Source organism: Nyctibius grandis, chromosome 3, assembly GCF_013368605.1.
Source record: "Nyctibius grandis isolate bNycGra1 chromosome 3, bNycGra1.pri, whole genome shotgun sequence".
NCBI lineage: Eukaryota > Metazoa > Chordata > Aves > Nyctibiiformes > Nyctibiidae > Nyctibius > Nyctibius grandis.
The window spans coordinates 86633451-86647057 of NC_090660.1; the positions used below are offsets into that span (position 1 = coordinate 86633451).

General features: G+C 39.4%; 1 protein-coding gene across 3 annotated transcripts in view; it reads right to left on the bottom strand.

Annotated features, from left to right (window-relative positions):
- The window catches only part of COL14A1 (collagen type XIV alpha 1 chain), a 127711-nt gene that overhangs the window by 23124 nt on the left and 90980 nt on the right, over positions 1-13607 (bottom strand). For all 3 annotated transcript variants that reach the window (XM_068395703.1, XM_068395702.1, XM_068395701.1), the window contains exons 36-39: positions 9168-9221; positions 8668-8763; positions 7351-7404; positions 6064-6117 (exon numbers count right to left, since the gene is read on the bottom strand). In XM_068395703.1, coding sequence (XP_068251804.1) covers positions 6064-6117; positions 7351-7404; positions 8668-8763; positions 9168-9221 — 258 coding nt within the window. The remainder of the gene's footprint in view (positions 1-6063; positions 6118-7350; positions 7405-8667; positions 8764-9167; positions 9222-13607) is intronic.

A 13607-nucleotide genomic window follows, 5' to 3' on the forward strand; every position in this document is an offset into this window, starting at 1 on the left:
TTCTGTCTTAACACACAATAATGCTGACTTAGCATTTCCTCTCTTCCTTGTGAAACTACCAGTGCCATCTACGAGCTGACAAGTCTGAAATTATTCTACTATTAAATCTTCATAATTTAAAACATATTTTTTGTCTATCTTTTTTTATTAGTCATATTTCTCTGCCAGGATATGGAGTGTGCTGTTAAAATACCCATGCACCGGTACAGGCTGGGTGCTGATCTACTGGAGAGCAGCTCTATAGAGAAGGACCTGGGTGTTCTGGTGGACAAGTTCACCATGAGCCAGCAATGCGCCCTTGGGGCCAGGAAGGCCAATGGTATCCTGGGGTGCATTAGGAAGAGTGTGGCCAACAGGTCAAGGGAGGTTATCCTGCCCCTCTGCATGGCCCTGGTGAGGCCACATCTGGAGTACTGTGTCCAGTTCTGGGCCCCCCAGTTCAAGAAAGATAAGGAATTACTGGAGAGAGTCCAGCAAAGGGCTACAAAGATGATCAGAGGACTGGAGCATCTCTCTTAGGAGAGGTTGAGAGAGCTGGGTCTGTTCAGCTTGGAGAAGAGAAGACTGAGAGGGGATCTTATCAACACTTACAAATACCTTAGGGGTGGGTGTCAAGAGGAGTGGGCCAGACTCTTGTCAGTGGTGCCCAGTGACAGGACAAGGGGCAATGGGCACAAGCTGAAACATGGGAAGTTCCATCTGAATATGAGGAGAAACTTCTTTACTTTGAAGGTGACAGAGCACCAGAACAGGCTGCCCAGGGAGGTTGTTGAGTCTCCTTCTCTGGAGATATTCAAAACCCACCTGGACGTGACCCTGTGCAACATGCTCTAGGGGAACCTGCTTTGGCAGGGGGTTGGACTAGATGATCTCCAGAGGTCCCTTCCAACCCTTAACCATTCTGTGATTCTGTCATTCTGTAATTAACATCTAGAAGATAATACTCCTTTCCTTGAGTATCTGTGTCCCTTTGACCATGCCCTTGCTTGTAAATTAAATAGGTCCTTAGAGCGAAAGATGTTGCACAGCTCATATCAACATACATAGCTGCATTTCTGTGGCTTCATGGAAAAGAAGCTGGGATTCCTAGGGGACAACAGGTTGAACATAAGTTATCACCATGCCCCTGCAACAAAGGCAGCCAACCATATTCTGGCTGTAGGAGTGCAGCCAGCAAGTTCAGCAGCAGGTTCAGGGAAGTGCTCCTTCCCCTCTGTTGAGCGCTGTTAAGACTACCTCTGGAGCACTGTGTCCAGTTTTGGTCTCCCCAGTACAATGAAGATCATACTGGAGTAGGTCCAGTGCAGGGCCACCAAGCTGGTCAGAGGCTGGAGCACAGGACATATGAAGAAAGGTTGAAAGAAGTGGGCTTGCTCTGCTGGAAAAGCTTATCGCTGTCTAAACTACCAGACCAGAGGAAAAAGAGATGTAACTAGACTCTTCTCAGAGGTGCACAGCAATAGGACAAGAGGTAAAAGACGTAAGTGGAAACAGGGGAAGCTACAATTACATGTTTAGAAAAAAAATTTTACAATGAAGGTGGTCAAATACTGTCACAGGTTGCCCAGAGACACAGAATTTTTATACCTGGAGGTGTTAAAGACTCAACTTAACATGGACCTGAGCAACCTGATCTATCAGACCTGTTTTGAGCAGAGTGTCAGACTAGACGACCTCTGAAAGTCCCTTCCAACCTTAATTCTATGGTTCTATAAATCCCACTAAAAGAGTGTGCATTTAAACTGCCTACTGGAAACGGCTTCTGATCTATGCTATCCCCTGAACCACGTGCTGAAAGCATTGCAATTGGTCCAGCATAACACCGCCAGAGGAATGATAAGCATTAGACTACACAGGTCACTAGCCAATGCTCAAAACCATGTTCTGGCAATATCTAATTTACTGGTCTAGATGCAGGCTTTGTGTGTCACAGCTGGTCTCTTTGCTCTTCTGCTCTGAACAGGAGCCATTAGAAGCTGAAGAAACATTTAAGAGACTGAATTATCCTCTCTATCAGTTAGAGGTATCTTAATGCAGACCAGGGTCTTCAAGCAGGATAAGGATAAGGTAGCATTGGTCAATGCTTCTGGACTCCAATCCAGCTGCAGCAGCTAGCAGGAGAAATCAATCATTTGACAGTTTAACTCTGCGGTCCCACCCCTAGCAGACATATAGGGAAACACATCCAGCAGAGCTTCATCCAAACCTTTTTAACCTGCTAAGGAAGAACCAATCCTCTTTGCCAAGGAGAAGCTTGGCCAGAAGACACCCCTGAGGAAACCACCAGGCGACAGCAAGCAGTGACAACATCACAGGCACAGGAGATACAAAGTTGGGAGTAAGAACGATGGAGAACCCTCCCTACATTGTGTCATTAAGCAGAGCGTGCTTGCCACTCAGGATGATATATTAGGCTTCTCTTGTTGCAGCTGTGTAGATCTGTCCTCTCGGGTGGCCTGCACTTCTCAAGAAAGAACAGGGATTGCAATTGAGACCTGACCTTGGATAGCAGCCATGCAGATATGGGAAAGGGAAGACTTTTCCCCCTTCTACCTACACATCTAAACAAGGGTCAGTCTCAGTCTGCTTCCAAACTTTATATTCTTGGCTGAAAGAGATTAATCAAAATACAAGAGAGAGTAATTACTGTCTACATGCTCACAAGAAGCACGATGTTGGTTTAGATTCTCTCGCATGTGCAATTCAAGCTATATCTTTCAACATGATATGCTTGGGAGAGTTGGAGAAACACAAACTTCTCTTTAGTAAAACCTCTCTATATTGCCAGCCAAAAATATGAGATAGTAAGAGAGGACACCAAACAACCAGAGCCCCAGCCATAAAATAAAAAGAAACCATCTTCTATTTTATAAAACCTTTTATGACACTCTTTTATAACTGGAAGCTGATGAGAGGGGAGGGGACTGTTCTTAGCGTGGTATCTGAAACCAGACAGATTTAAAAATATTATCATGGATATTCAGAAAGTTTGCTTTATTATCAGACAACACATTGTTTTCCTCTGATTCAACCTTCACACGGTATTTTTATTACATCCCACTTTTTTTCACAGTGAGGGTATTTCATTATGAAAATGATCTTTGTATGAATTCACACAACTGACAGGGGATATGCTCTGTTTCTTAATGAGGTACTAAAACCCATGAAAAACAAATAAACCAGAGACTGAAAAGCAGAATTTCAGAAATACAAAAAGAACCTTTGTAGACTAATTGTTAAATTAAAACATTAAGAGGAAAAAAAGAAGACCATTTCTCAACTGTTTTCAACAATAAAAACAGAGCAAAGACCTGCAAATTAGCTGCTCAAAGTAACTCTGGTTGTATGTAGAAACATTCAGTTTGATTTGCATTTCCATTTCATGCCCAAATTAATGTAACAGAAAAGAACCATATGAAAAACAAATGATAATTCATTTCATTCTAGTAACTTATTTTCCAATTGAAAAAGATTAATAAGAGTAAGGAAGAAAAATCTGAGTGATTACATGTAGAGAAAGAAATACCTCAGGAATAAAGGGAACTATTGAAAGATTCTGTGAAGAAATTATGCATGCTAGAAATCAAAATAAAAAGAAAGGAAAAAGAACTGTAAAAGTGATATGATTCCAACTACCAGCAACTGGAAGGAAAAAAATCTCCATTCCAGGACTTCTTGAGTCTAATATCGCATTATCCCCAGTTCAGCAAAGCTCTCGGAGATCTCCCGATAAATATCAGTCCTGTGCTCACCTCCCATTCAAATCGGTGTGATTTAGCCATCTGTTTAAGTATTTTACAGCACTGGTACCACTATAATTAAAATATTTCAATGAACAATAAATACTAATGAGGAAATGATGGCTAAGCTAAGAATAACATAGAAAAATCTCAGTTCTAGTAGTATAATAGCTGCAGAACAGTTTGGCATCTTGGCTAACAGGAGGAAGCCCAACAAAGGGAACATTATACAAAAAGGCAATTTACTTCTCAGGAATTTTCCAGTTCCCCTTTGCTGTTGCTGCAGTTATGCCCTTTAGAATTATGCCTTTCTCCAGTGCTTAGCCTTCAAAGAGACTGCGGTGAAATCATTGGTTTGAATCTTCACCCATTAAAAGCAATTTTATGTTGTCATAACTTCACAGGAATCAAATGAGTTACAACACCATAAAATTAGTATAACATCATTGTTTGTTGCCATAGAGATAATTGCTGCTAGCCAATATTGAACAAGGGTCACACAGAGACAATAACAGGCTAACAGACCTAATTTTATGAGATCCAGGCTATTTATCCAGCTTCTTTGATTAACACCAGAAGAAAGCGAACACATGAACCAAGCATGATTACCATATCTATAAAAACTGGCAATTTATGTAATTGCCCTGCCTTATTATAGACAACACCGGGATCTTCTACAAAATAAGTACTGCATGACCTTCCCAAGCTGTACCAAAAGCCTTTGCTGCACTAGTCCTCCCCTCGGCTTTTCTCAGACATACCATCTCTCTGCAACAACCTGCTGACTTCCACATGTGGAGAACCAGATCAGTTCTGAACTGCAGGCTGCTATCAAGACATGGCTGAGGGCCTCCACTGCTAAATATAAAGTTAGCTACAGAATAAAGTAAAAACACAGAGGTCTCTTCTCCCTGAATTGCAGAATGCTCAGTGTCTCTCGTGATCAAGAATGCAGAAATAGGAGGCACATACCACTCACATGTACAGCGTCTAGCACCAAGTCACCTCAACCTGGCTATGACCAAGATTAGACAGCACGGTGGCAAAAATCCAAATGTCCATCAGGCTCCAGGTCTTTATTAACCTGGAGATGAACATGTGACCAAGCTTGGGGAATTTAGGGGGAAAAAATTCCAATACAGTCAAAAAGAAGACATTAAAAACATGCAAAAATGAGCTTCCATACAGAAGAAGGCATCACAGTATTATAAAGTAGGAAAAGGAATACATTTACCTTCGTATTTCACCACAACTTAATTGAAAATTAGAAGGCTATTCATCTGATTAGAACGTTGTTCATCTGATGACAATGGCATGTAAATCTTTATCTTAATAAAATTACTTTCTTTTCTTGATTTTAGAGAAAAAACATCTATGCATTGCCCAAATTCTACAGTAACTTCATTGGAATTACTTCCATACATAAAGATATGCCAATGCTTAAATTCGTAATAGTGAGCTCAAATACATATTTCGCTATAAAGATTTTTTTTTTTTTATAACAAGGTTTCAGGTTACTGCCAGAAATCCAGAGAAGGTCCAGACTTCTCCAAAGTTCAAGTTACATTAACATACCCCAAAAAGGATCATGAATATGTAAATCTCATTCAAGTGAAACTGAGAAGTCGTATTTAATAATGAACTTCTACTGTAGACCGTAACCTAGTATTATGCTAACAATAACTTTCCAGCGCTTGTCTAATAATGAAACAAAAGTCTCCCCAAGGAGACAGGGAGGAGGACTTAGAGGTTTAACTGCACACGTGAATATGAAGATTTTTTTTACCAATTCCTAGACAGACTGTAAGTATCTTCGGTTGTTCTACCAGAAGCAGAATAAGGTTGATTAAATTTTGGTATTAGTCTTCACCTTTTCCTTATGCCAGCAGCTTCTACAGGTATTGTTTTACATTCAGTATTAAATTCCCTTGTAGTTGTCTCTGTTATTCATTAATTAGCTAGAAAGCAAATTTAGATCATTGCACTGGATTGCACACTAATTATGTGCCATTTAACCACCACCTAATTTTAAACGTATAAGCAGATGATCTAGTTGGCAGTGCTGGACACTAGTGACATCTACTCCTATTAAATGCATTAAACACAAACATTACTCGTCTAGTATTCTCAAGGCTGATCTAGCAGATGGAAGGATACTCCATCCTATCTCTCTCTTTTCTGCTGACTGACACAGAGATATGGGTCTCCAGAAATGACAGAATAGAAGTGACATAACTATAATAAATCAGTCACGCTGGGAAACGTATCCATTATGGAATGGAAGCTCTTAAAACAAAGGCAAAACATGTTCATTTTACCTTACCCTTTGACCTTGAGCGCCATCTCTTCCGGGTGAACCTGATGCTCCTGGGACACCCTAAGCATTATAAAGGGAGGGCAAATGATGAGATCAAGTTAACAGAATCCAACTAAATCACTTTCCAGTGAAACTGTATGACATGCTTTGGATAAACGTTTTGGATAAATGGAACTAAGGCTTCAATAATGGGTGGGGCCATAGAAGAGACTCAGTAAAGAAGGTTATTTCTGTGAAATGAGGGATGGTTAAACACACATTGTTAAAAAGCACAGGCTTCACTCCCCTCACTACAATCCTCTGTTGAGACCACTGACAATTTTGTCAAGTCAGGCCTCCTGTGCCACTAAGCTGAAAAGAGCTTGATTTCCTACATCATTCCAGTGTCGTGTCAGTGTAACTCCACTGCACATCAGTACCTTAACCTAAAAATACAACTGCTATTTCTCTCTCTCATTGCTAAAATGGAGTCTGTTACCATGCTGTTTGAAGCCAGTGCAACAATATCAAAGGGGAAATCCTGCCTGAACTGCTGGCAAGTTACGGCCAAGTAACTTGCCAGCAGTTCCCTGTTGTTCAGATGAAATGTCACTCTCTGGCTCATGAAGGCCGCGGAGCAGCAGCCTGGGACCATTACTGCAGTGGTCCAGAAGGCGAACAAAACTGATTTCTGAGGAAAGGCTGTATGAGTTTACTGTGCCTAGCACATATGAACAAGAGAGGGGAATCTGGTAACAACCAACAATTACTCTAGGGATATAATCAGCAGAAGAGGAGCATCTGAAAAGGGAAGAGCAGAATGCTGGAAAGCAGCAATAAATTGGAATGTAATCTCCAGACTAAACAGCAGACACCAAACCGAGCAAGATTCACTGAATACTATAGGTTTTTAAGATGCCGATCTTGTGAAATATGGCACGGAAAAGATTAAGTGCCTGATCTGCCCTCTTAGATAACTCCAGGAAGAATTTAATGGGTTTAAAGTGAAAACAAGCAGATGCTGATTATTCACTGTATAAACAGAAATTTAAGACTGGATAGGTTTTGAGTCTCTAGAGACGCAATTTCGGGGTTAAACAATGTCAAGAAAGTAACAGGTTCTTCAGGCCCTGAATGATTTGGTCACTGCACACCGGCATACCCTAGATTCCTGATTCTAAACCGCTGTTCAAATTCACCCCAACACCACACTTCTCAGCAGTTTTGAATACGTACCCTAAATTCACAATCATGTCAATTCAACATTCAAACTTAGTTAGTAAGTGACAAGTTAAACAATAACTTAGGGAATACCTGCAGGCCAGGAAAACCAAGATCTCCCTTCTCTCCCTTTTCACCTGGTGGCCCCTGCAATTTAAGAATCACACATAGTAAACCAAATACATGGTTACTTTCCTATTTTTAATAGGTCCTTTCAGCTTCTTTACAGAAAGACAATCAAGCAGCCAGTAAGAAAATAGACTATTTTTCCCGCTGAAAGCAAACCTACAGACTCTATTTGCAAATCTTTAAATGAAGAATTTACAAATAATAGAAAATAAAGAAAATAAAACTAATGTTAAAAAGACTTCATAATTAACCTAACAAAACTATTGCCACTATGTTACAAAAAAGGTATTTATTTTCTTTTCTCCTCAACTGAATCTGTTTCTCTTCAGCCCTCAGAAGTATTTCCTATAATGCTGAAACCAATGGATTTCTATGGAAACTAGACGTGTTTCTACAGTACATATGCAGGACAAAGATATACTTTTCTACACAATAAACTAATCTTAATTAAATTCTATGCAGAAACAGAATTTCTCTATCAAATAACTATTCTTATAATTAATGCATTCTGTATTATTCTCTAATGACAGCATCATCAAGAATATGCAGTTTTGGTAAATCGCTTCATTATATTGTACAGCAGTGTCATATCGATGGGGTAAAAAGAAGAAAGTGCAGTAAATACTGTAGTAAATTTTGAAAAAAAGTCTAGCAGAAAAAGATATGCATTTGCTACCTTTCAAGGCTTGTGTGTACCCACCTACCAGAGACATATATAAAACAAGATTAGCACTGCTGATTCATTATTCTACCAATGTGTCCTTATGATGAAATTCTGAGACTTGTTTCACAACAGCATTGCAAACTCCAGGCCTAATCATCTCCTCTGATGATAGACTCTAAGTGTAGTGAATACTATGGCTTAATTTTGGCAGCAAATACGGTGTTCTTGCTTGGGTGTATCTTTCAAGTCAGAACTGATCTGCGATGAGCAATACCACAACCAGAAAAAGATAAAATATTAACGTTTTGGTTTGGGGCCATGTTACAACCCTCACTGCAATTTTTTTCACTTGTCTCCAGGCTTCTATGCTAACACCTGGGTCATACTCAACCTGCGATCAAATCCCTTCAGCTAACTAAAATTTCAGTTCCAAATAAAAACAGGAATGTTGGCATTGAACCCACATCCACTATAGGTGAAACACGAATCTGTGATTTCACCTCAAATATCGAAATTCAGATTCTGATCAGGACACCAAAACATATTTCGGTCTAGTCTAAGATATGTGCAGTTCAAAACATCACAGGAAAGAACCCTGTTGATTTTGTAAGTCTCACTGGAAGCCCTTGAATAGAAAGTCCACTGGGTCCTTGTGGTCCTGGAGGTCCTTGTGGTCCAGGAACACCAATTTCACCTCGAGGTCCATCTGGTCCCTAAAGTAGCATAGGACATAAGTTAAACTCTTATCATATGGACAAAGGCAGCTTCTGTTTGAAGAATTAAATACCAATAGACTCAAAACCATCTGAAATATGGGTTAACATTTGATTGAGCAGTTAGGGTTCAATTTAAAACTGGCTGGTTCCTTTACAAATACAAAAAAAAAATGAAGATGTATGCCATGACTGCAGCATTCTGAATTTTATATCTTTTATCAAGGAACAAACAGGACAAGCAATTGTTATGAAAAGAGACACACCAAATGCCAATGGCATTTCACTATTCTTTTTCCTCGGCGACATCAGAGACAATCTGGAATTCATTTCAATGTTTACATGCAGCAGACATAAACCAAGAACCTGTGCATCTGACAACTGTAAAGTGCTCTACAAAGTACCTTTGGACCTGGATCGCCACGATGACCTTTGGCACCTCTGACACCTGGACCACCCTGTGAAGCACAAGCACAGGACTTGGTGAAAACCAAAACTCTCAAATATAAACAAAAACAAAATCCAGAGAAGCCCAAACAGTTTTTTCTTGTTCCTGAATCAGTGTTCAGGAATCAGTGAATATCCTGTCCATACCCTTCCACTGGAGTAATTAAATTGAGAACATACTTAAGTGTGGCCATAATAGGAACAGATTTAAACACAGATGTGACTACTTTCTAGAGCCAAGAATGCACACCACGTAAGCCTCAAAATAACTCTGAAAGCTACAACAGGGATGGAAATGTATACATGTGGTTATGGGTTCCCCTCCAGTTGCTGAAACCTCCTGCACATCTGTATGTTCTCACCAAAATCACCTCATTGTTAAAGGCTGAGTTTCCAATGTCTCAGGAATATTTTTCAGCAAGAACAACTCCAGGATCTACTAGACTTACCATGGTTTAATTTAGGTCTACTCTTAGGTAAAATACTTTTTGCCCAGTTTTCTCTTTTTCGCTTTCTTCAGCGATGACTACATCTGTTAATCATTTATTAACCAACTGTTGCCTTTTTTATTAGTATCGTCTGAGACACTGGAGTTGCGTATATCTATGGATGGCTGCCATGAACATGATTGCATATACATGCTGCATCTGCTTTGTCCTCTAGGACAGCATAAATAAAGTGGTTTTCTTCAGTTTTTTCAGATCAATTTCACTCTTCCCCCACCTGAGTATACTGCTTAATCTCTTGGGATATGAGCTTTACAGGGATTCTGCCCTTCTTTGTACTCAAAAAGGACCTTGTACACCCAGGCACCATAACTGAATAGTGTTCTTTAGAGGCTACAATAAATACTTATGAAAATAACACCAGTTACATTAAAGACATAAAAATAGAAAATACGCTTATCAGATTAAATGCATATGTAGTATCTATGAGACTTTAAATAGCAATGCCAATAACAGAAATGTTTGAAAGTACCAGATTACTCTTGCTCTTCAATGAAGTATCATGATACAGTCTTCATATGTGATCACAGAGCAGTTTTCTACTCGTCGTCCCAGCTCCTTCAGTCTTCTCACTCCCGTCCCACAGCTCTATGGCCACGACCCATTCCATCACAGTCAGCTCTGACCTCAAAATCTCATCCCACGCTCTCCACAGAACAATGTTTCAGCTGCCAGTTCCGAAATTCCAGGTCCTCACATTTCTGCATTCCAGCCCAGTAGCTTCCCCTGCCCTTTCTCCTGCCTCTCTCAGATTAAAAATTCCTATGCAAGTACTCAGCAAAATAACTGCAACTTTTTAACATGAACAAAAGCACGCAGTTTTCTCCTATTTTATTCTCAGAAATAGATTACATTTTTACTGAGTAACAATATACACTTAAAAATAGCCTGATGCTGAGCCATTAAATCATATTTTGGTATACTTATCCATGTTTTGAACCCAGTAACCTTTGCTTTGTAAAAGCACAAGTTGCAGAAAAGCATTGATTTAAGATGAAAACATCACAAGAGCCTCCCTAATTTTTCTCATAAACTTGTTTTGGTGGTTATTCCCCCGCACTACTAAGCTTGTGTGACTAATTTCAAATTTTTCATTTATTTGGCTTCTACTTCTAGCCAGGAATTCCTGTTATGCCTTTTTCTGTTATTATAGCAGCCTTCCAGTACCTGAAGGGGGCCTACAAGAAAGCTGGAGAGGGACTTTTTACAAGAGCATGTAGTGATAGGACGAGGACTAACAGTTTTAAACTGAAAGAGGGTAGATTTAGATAAGATCTTAGAAAGAAATTCTGTACTATAGTGAGGGTGGTGAGACACTGGCACAGGTTGCCCAGAGAAGTTGTGGATGCCCCCTCCCTGGCAGTGTTCAGGGCCAGGCTGGATGGGGCTTCGAGCAACGTGGTCTAGTGGAAGGTGTCCTTGCCCATGGCAGGGGGCTTGGAACTAGATCATCTTTAAGGTCCCTTCCAACCCAAACCATTCTATGGTTCTATGATGATTTTAAATAACTTCTTAATAGCCAGCGCTTTCTCTCAGAAACAGTTATTAATCAACGGTTATCAAGTCACCTCCTTATTTCTTTTTAATAGTTAAAACCTATGAAGCACTGAAAGCTTTTCATTGCAATTAAACGTCTCCTGTCCTCCAATATTTTTTGTCTCCTTCCTCACCTTCTCCAGTTCTGCAGCACCCCTTTCAAAATGCAGGCATCAGGTTTGTGTGCTATCTTACTTTTACTTCATGTGGGGAATTTCAGACAGCATGATCAAATTCTGGCAAAGATTAAGCCATAAAAACAGTATCCTGTAATGAAATCTGCCAGATAATCTTAACTCTAAATGATTGTCTTACCCAAAATGACCCACTTCCTAAAAGAGCTTAAAAAATATTTCCAGAGATAGTATCCCATACAAATGGAAGCCTTTAATGTCTAAAACTGGCTACATGGTAGAATCCTGATCCCTTAAACAGAGAAATCCTTGGCTTAGAGAAAAGTCACATGACATTTTAATGACTTGGAGCAGTATTGACCAGACATAGCACATGTGACTTTCTGACTTAGCTTGGCGCAGAGTTGAACATTGACTTTATTCTTTTGCTCTGCTTTTACCTAGGCCTCTTACTTTTTTCCAGAGCTATGCCATGTAACTGTCTGGCAAAAAAGTATCACTCATAAGAGGCTGAGATCCAGAATCATGTACACCCTGCCTAGGCAGTGATTTTTCTGCTTGATTTTAAGCCTCTTCTTGCATGGCACTACGCTACTCAAAACACTGTTAATCCTAAATGTAATAAATAAAAGTACATTATTTTACTGCTAGGTTAAGCTTTAGCAATTCCTGATCTGTATATGTTTTGAACTATTGTAACACACATCCTTCCAGGCAAATAATTTTTAAACATTTTTCAGTTTACTCTGAAATGTGGTCAAACTTCTCAATTTCAGTTGCATTTTTGTGTGAATTATCCAATTGTCTTTTTCAAAGAATACAAACTGGACACCTATATACTGAAATTAAAGCCTTAATCCATACTTGATTTATAACCTACACGGAAATAGGAGAACAGAAAAATTTTTCCTTGTTCAAGATACACCTCTTCAGTGAAGTTTCTCCTGAGTTCCTTCTCAAATTTTTGTTCCAGAGCTTAAAGAACAGTTCTTGCAGAAAGACTAACCTCTGTGTTGTTACTAGGATAAATATCTGCTAGGATCTACTACGTAAATGTCTTATATGCAAGTTAGTTTTGTTGTTGAACATGTATCTCATGTAATTTGCGTACTTTAACCTTTTCAGAAACTTATTTTCCCTCGCATTCTTCACTGGCTCTTTCTCTTCAAAACATGCTCTTGGAGCATCCAGGACACAGTGCGAGCAGAGAAACACACAGTTCGAACTCATTCACAAAAGGGCCTCATCTCAAGCTAATTTAGCAAGCAGCCCTAAGATGCCAATCAGAGTTATCAATCTAGTTGTAAAAGAAAAAACACATGACCACTCTACAAACATCCCACTCAGCATTCTCATTAAACCAAACCAATAACAGACCATTGCAAACAGAGCCTACAACTTTTCTAAACTGCTAAACATCAGCCTTGGGATGTGAGATTGAGTTATCTAACTCTAGTGAGCTGTATCTCAGTTGTCTGGTCTGATCCATTGTCTGAGTTCTTCCACAAGCCAGTAAAGAGAAAAGAGATTTATCCCCTCTTTCTAAGATACTATGCTGAGATGGAAGGAAAGTTAAATAATTGTCTTCTAGAAGAGACTATGTAGTTCCCCTTGTTACACAAGGAACTTAGGTATACACTTACTTAACATTTACACAGTAGAGACTTAGACGAGTGCTATCAAAGCAACATCACAAAGTACAGGTAAAAGTTGTGATAGTGTGTATATCATCATTTACTGGCAAGCTAGAAAAAGTTTCAATTCAACTTTCATCAAAGCCAGTTCATTTCACCCTCTCTTCCCTTCACCACTTTTGGGTATCTCTTTGCCTCTAGGAGCTCCCAGAAGAACCAGCACTTTCAGTTCTACTTTCCAAGAAATATTGTACTTCGGTAAGGCTTTTAAGACAGAAAACTCTTCTTTCATCATTTATCACACAAGTGGCATTGTCATACCCCATATCTTTAATTCACAAGAATACTGCACAGTGAGCATTTCAGAAAGCTGAACTCCAAGCTACATTTAATACAAATATGCTGGAGTAGACAGATAGCAGGTGATGAAAAATTTGAAAATAAATGGCACTAACTATGACATATCTACTAATGCTACAGACCAGTAACAGGATTCAAGGTCTAAAGATTACCCTAACTGCTTCAGGTCTTGATTAAACCATTAAAAATTTGACTGACTTATTGGGTGAGGTTTTTTTACAGCATAT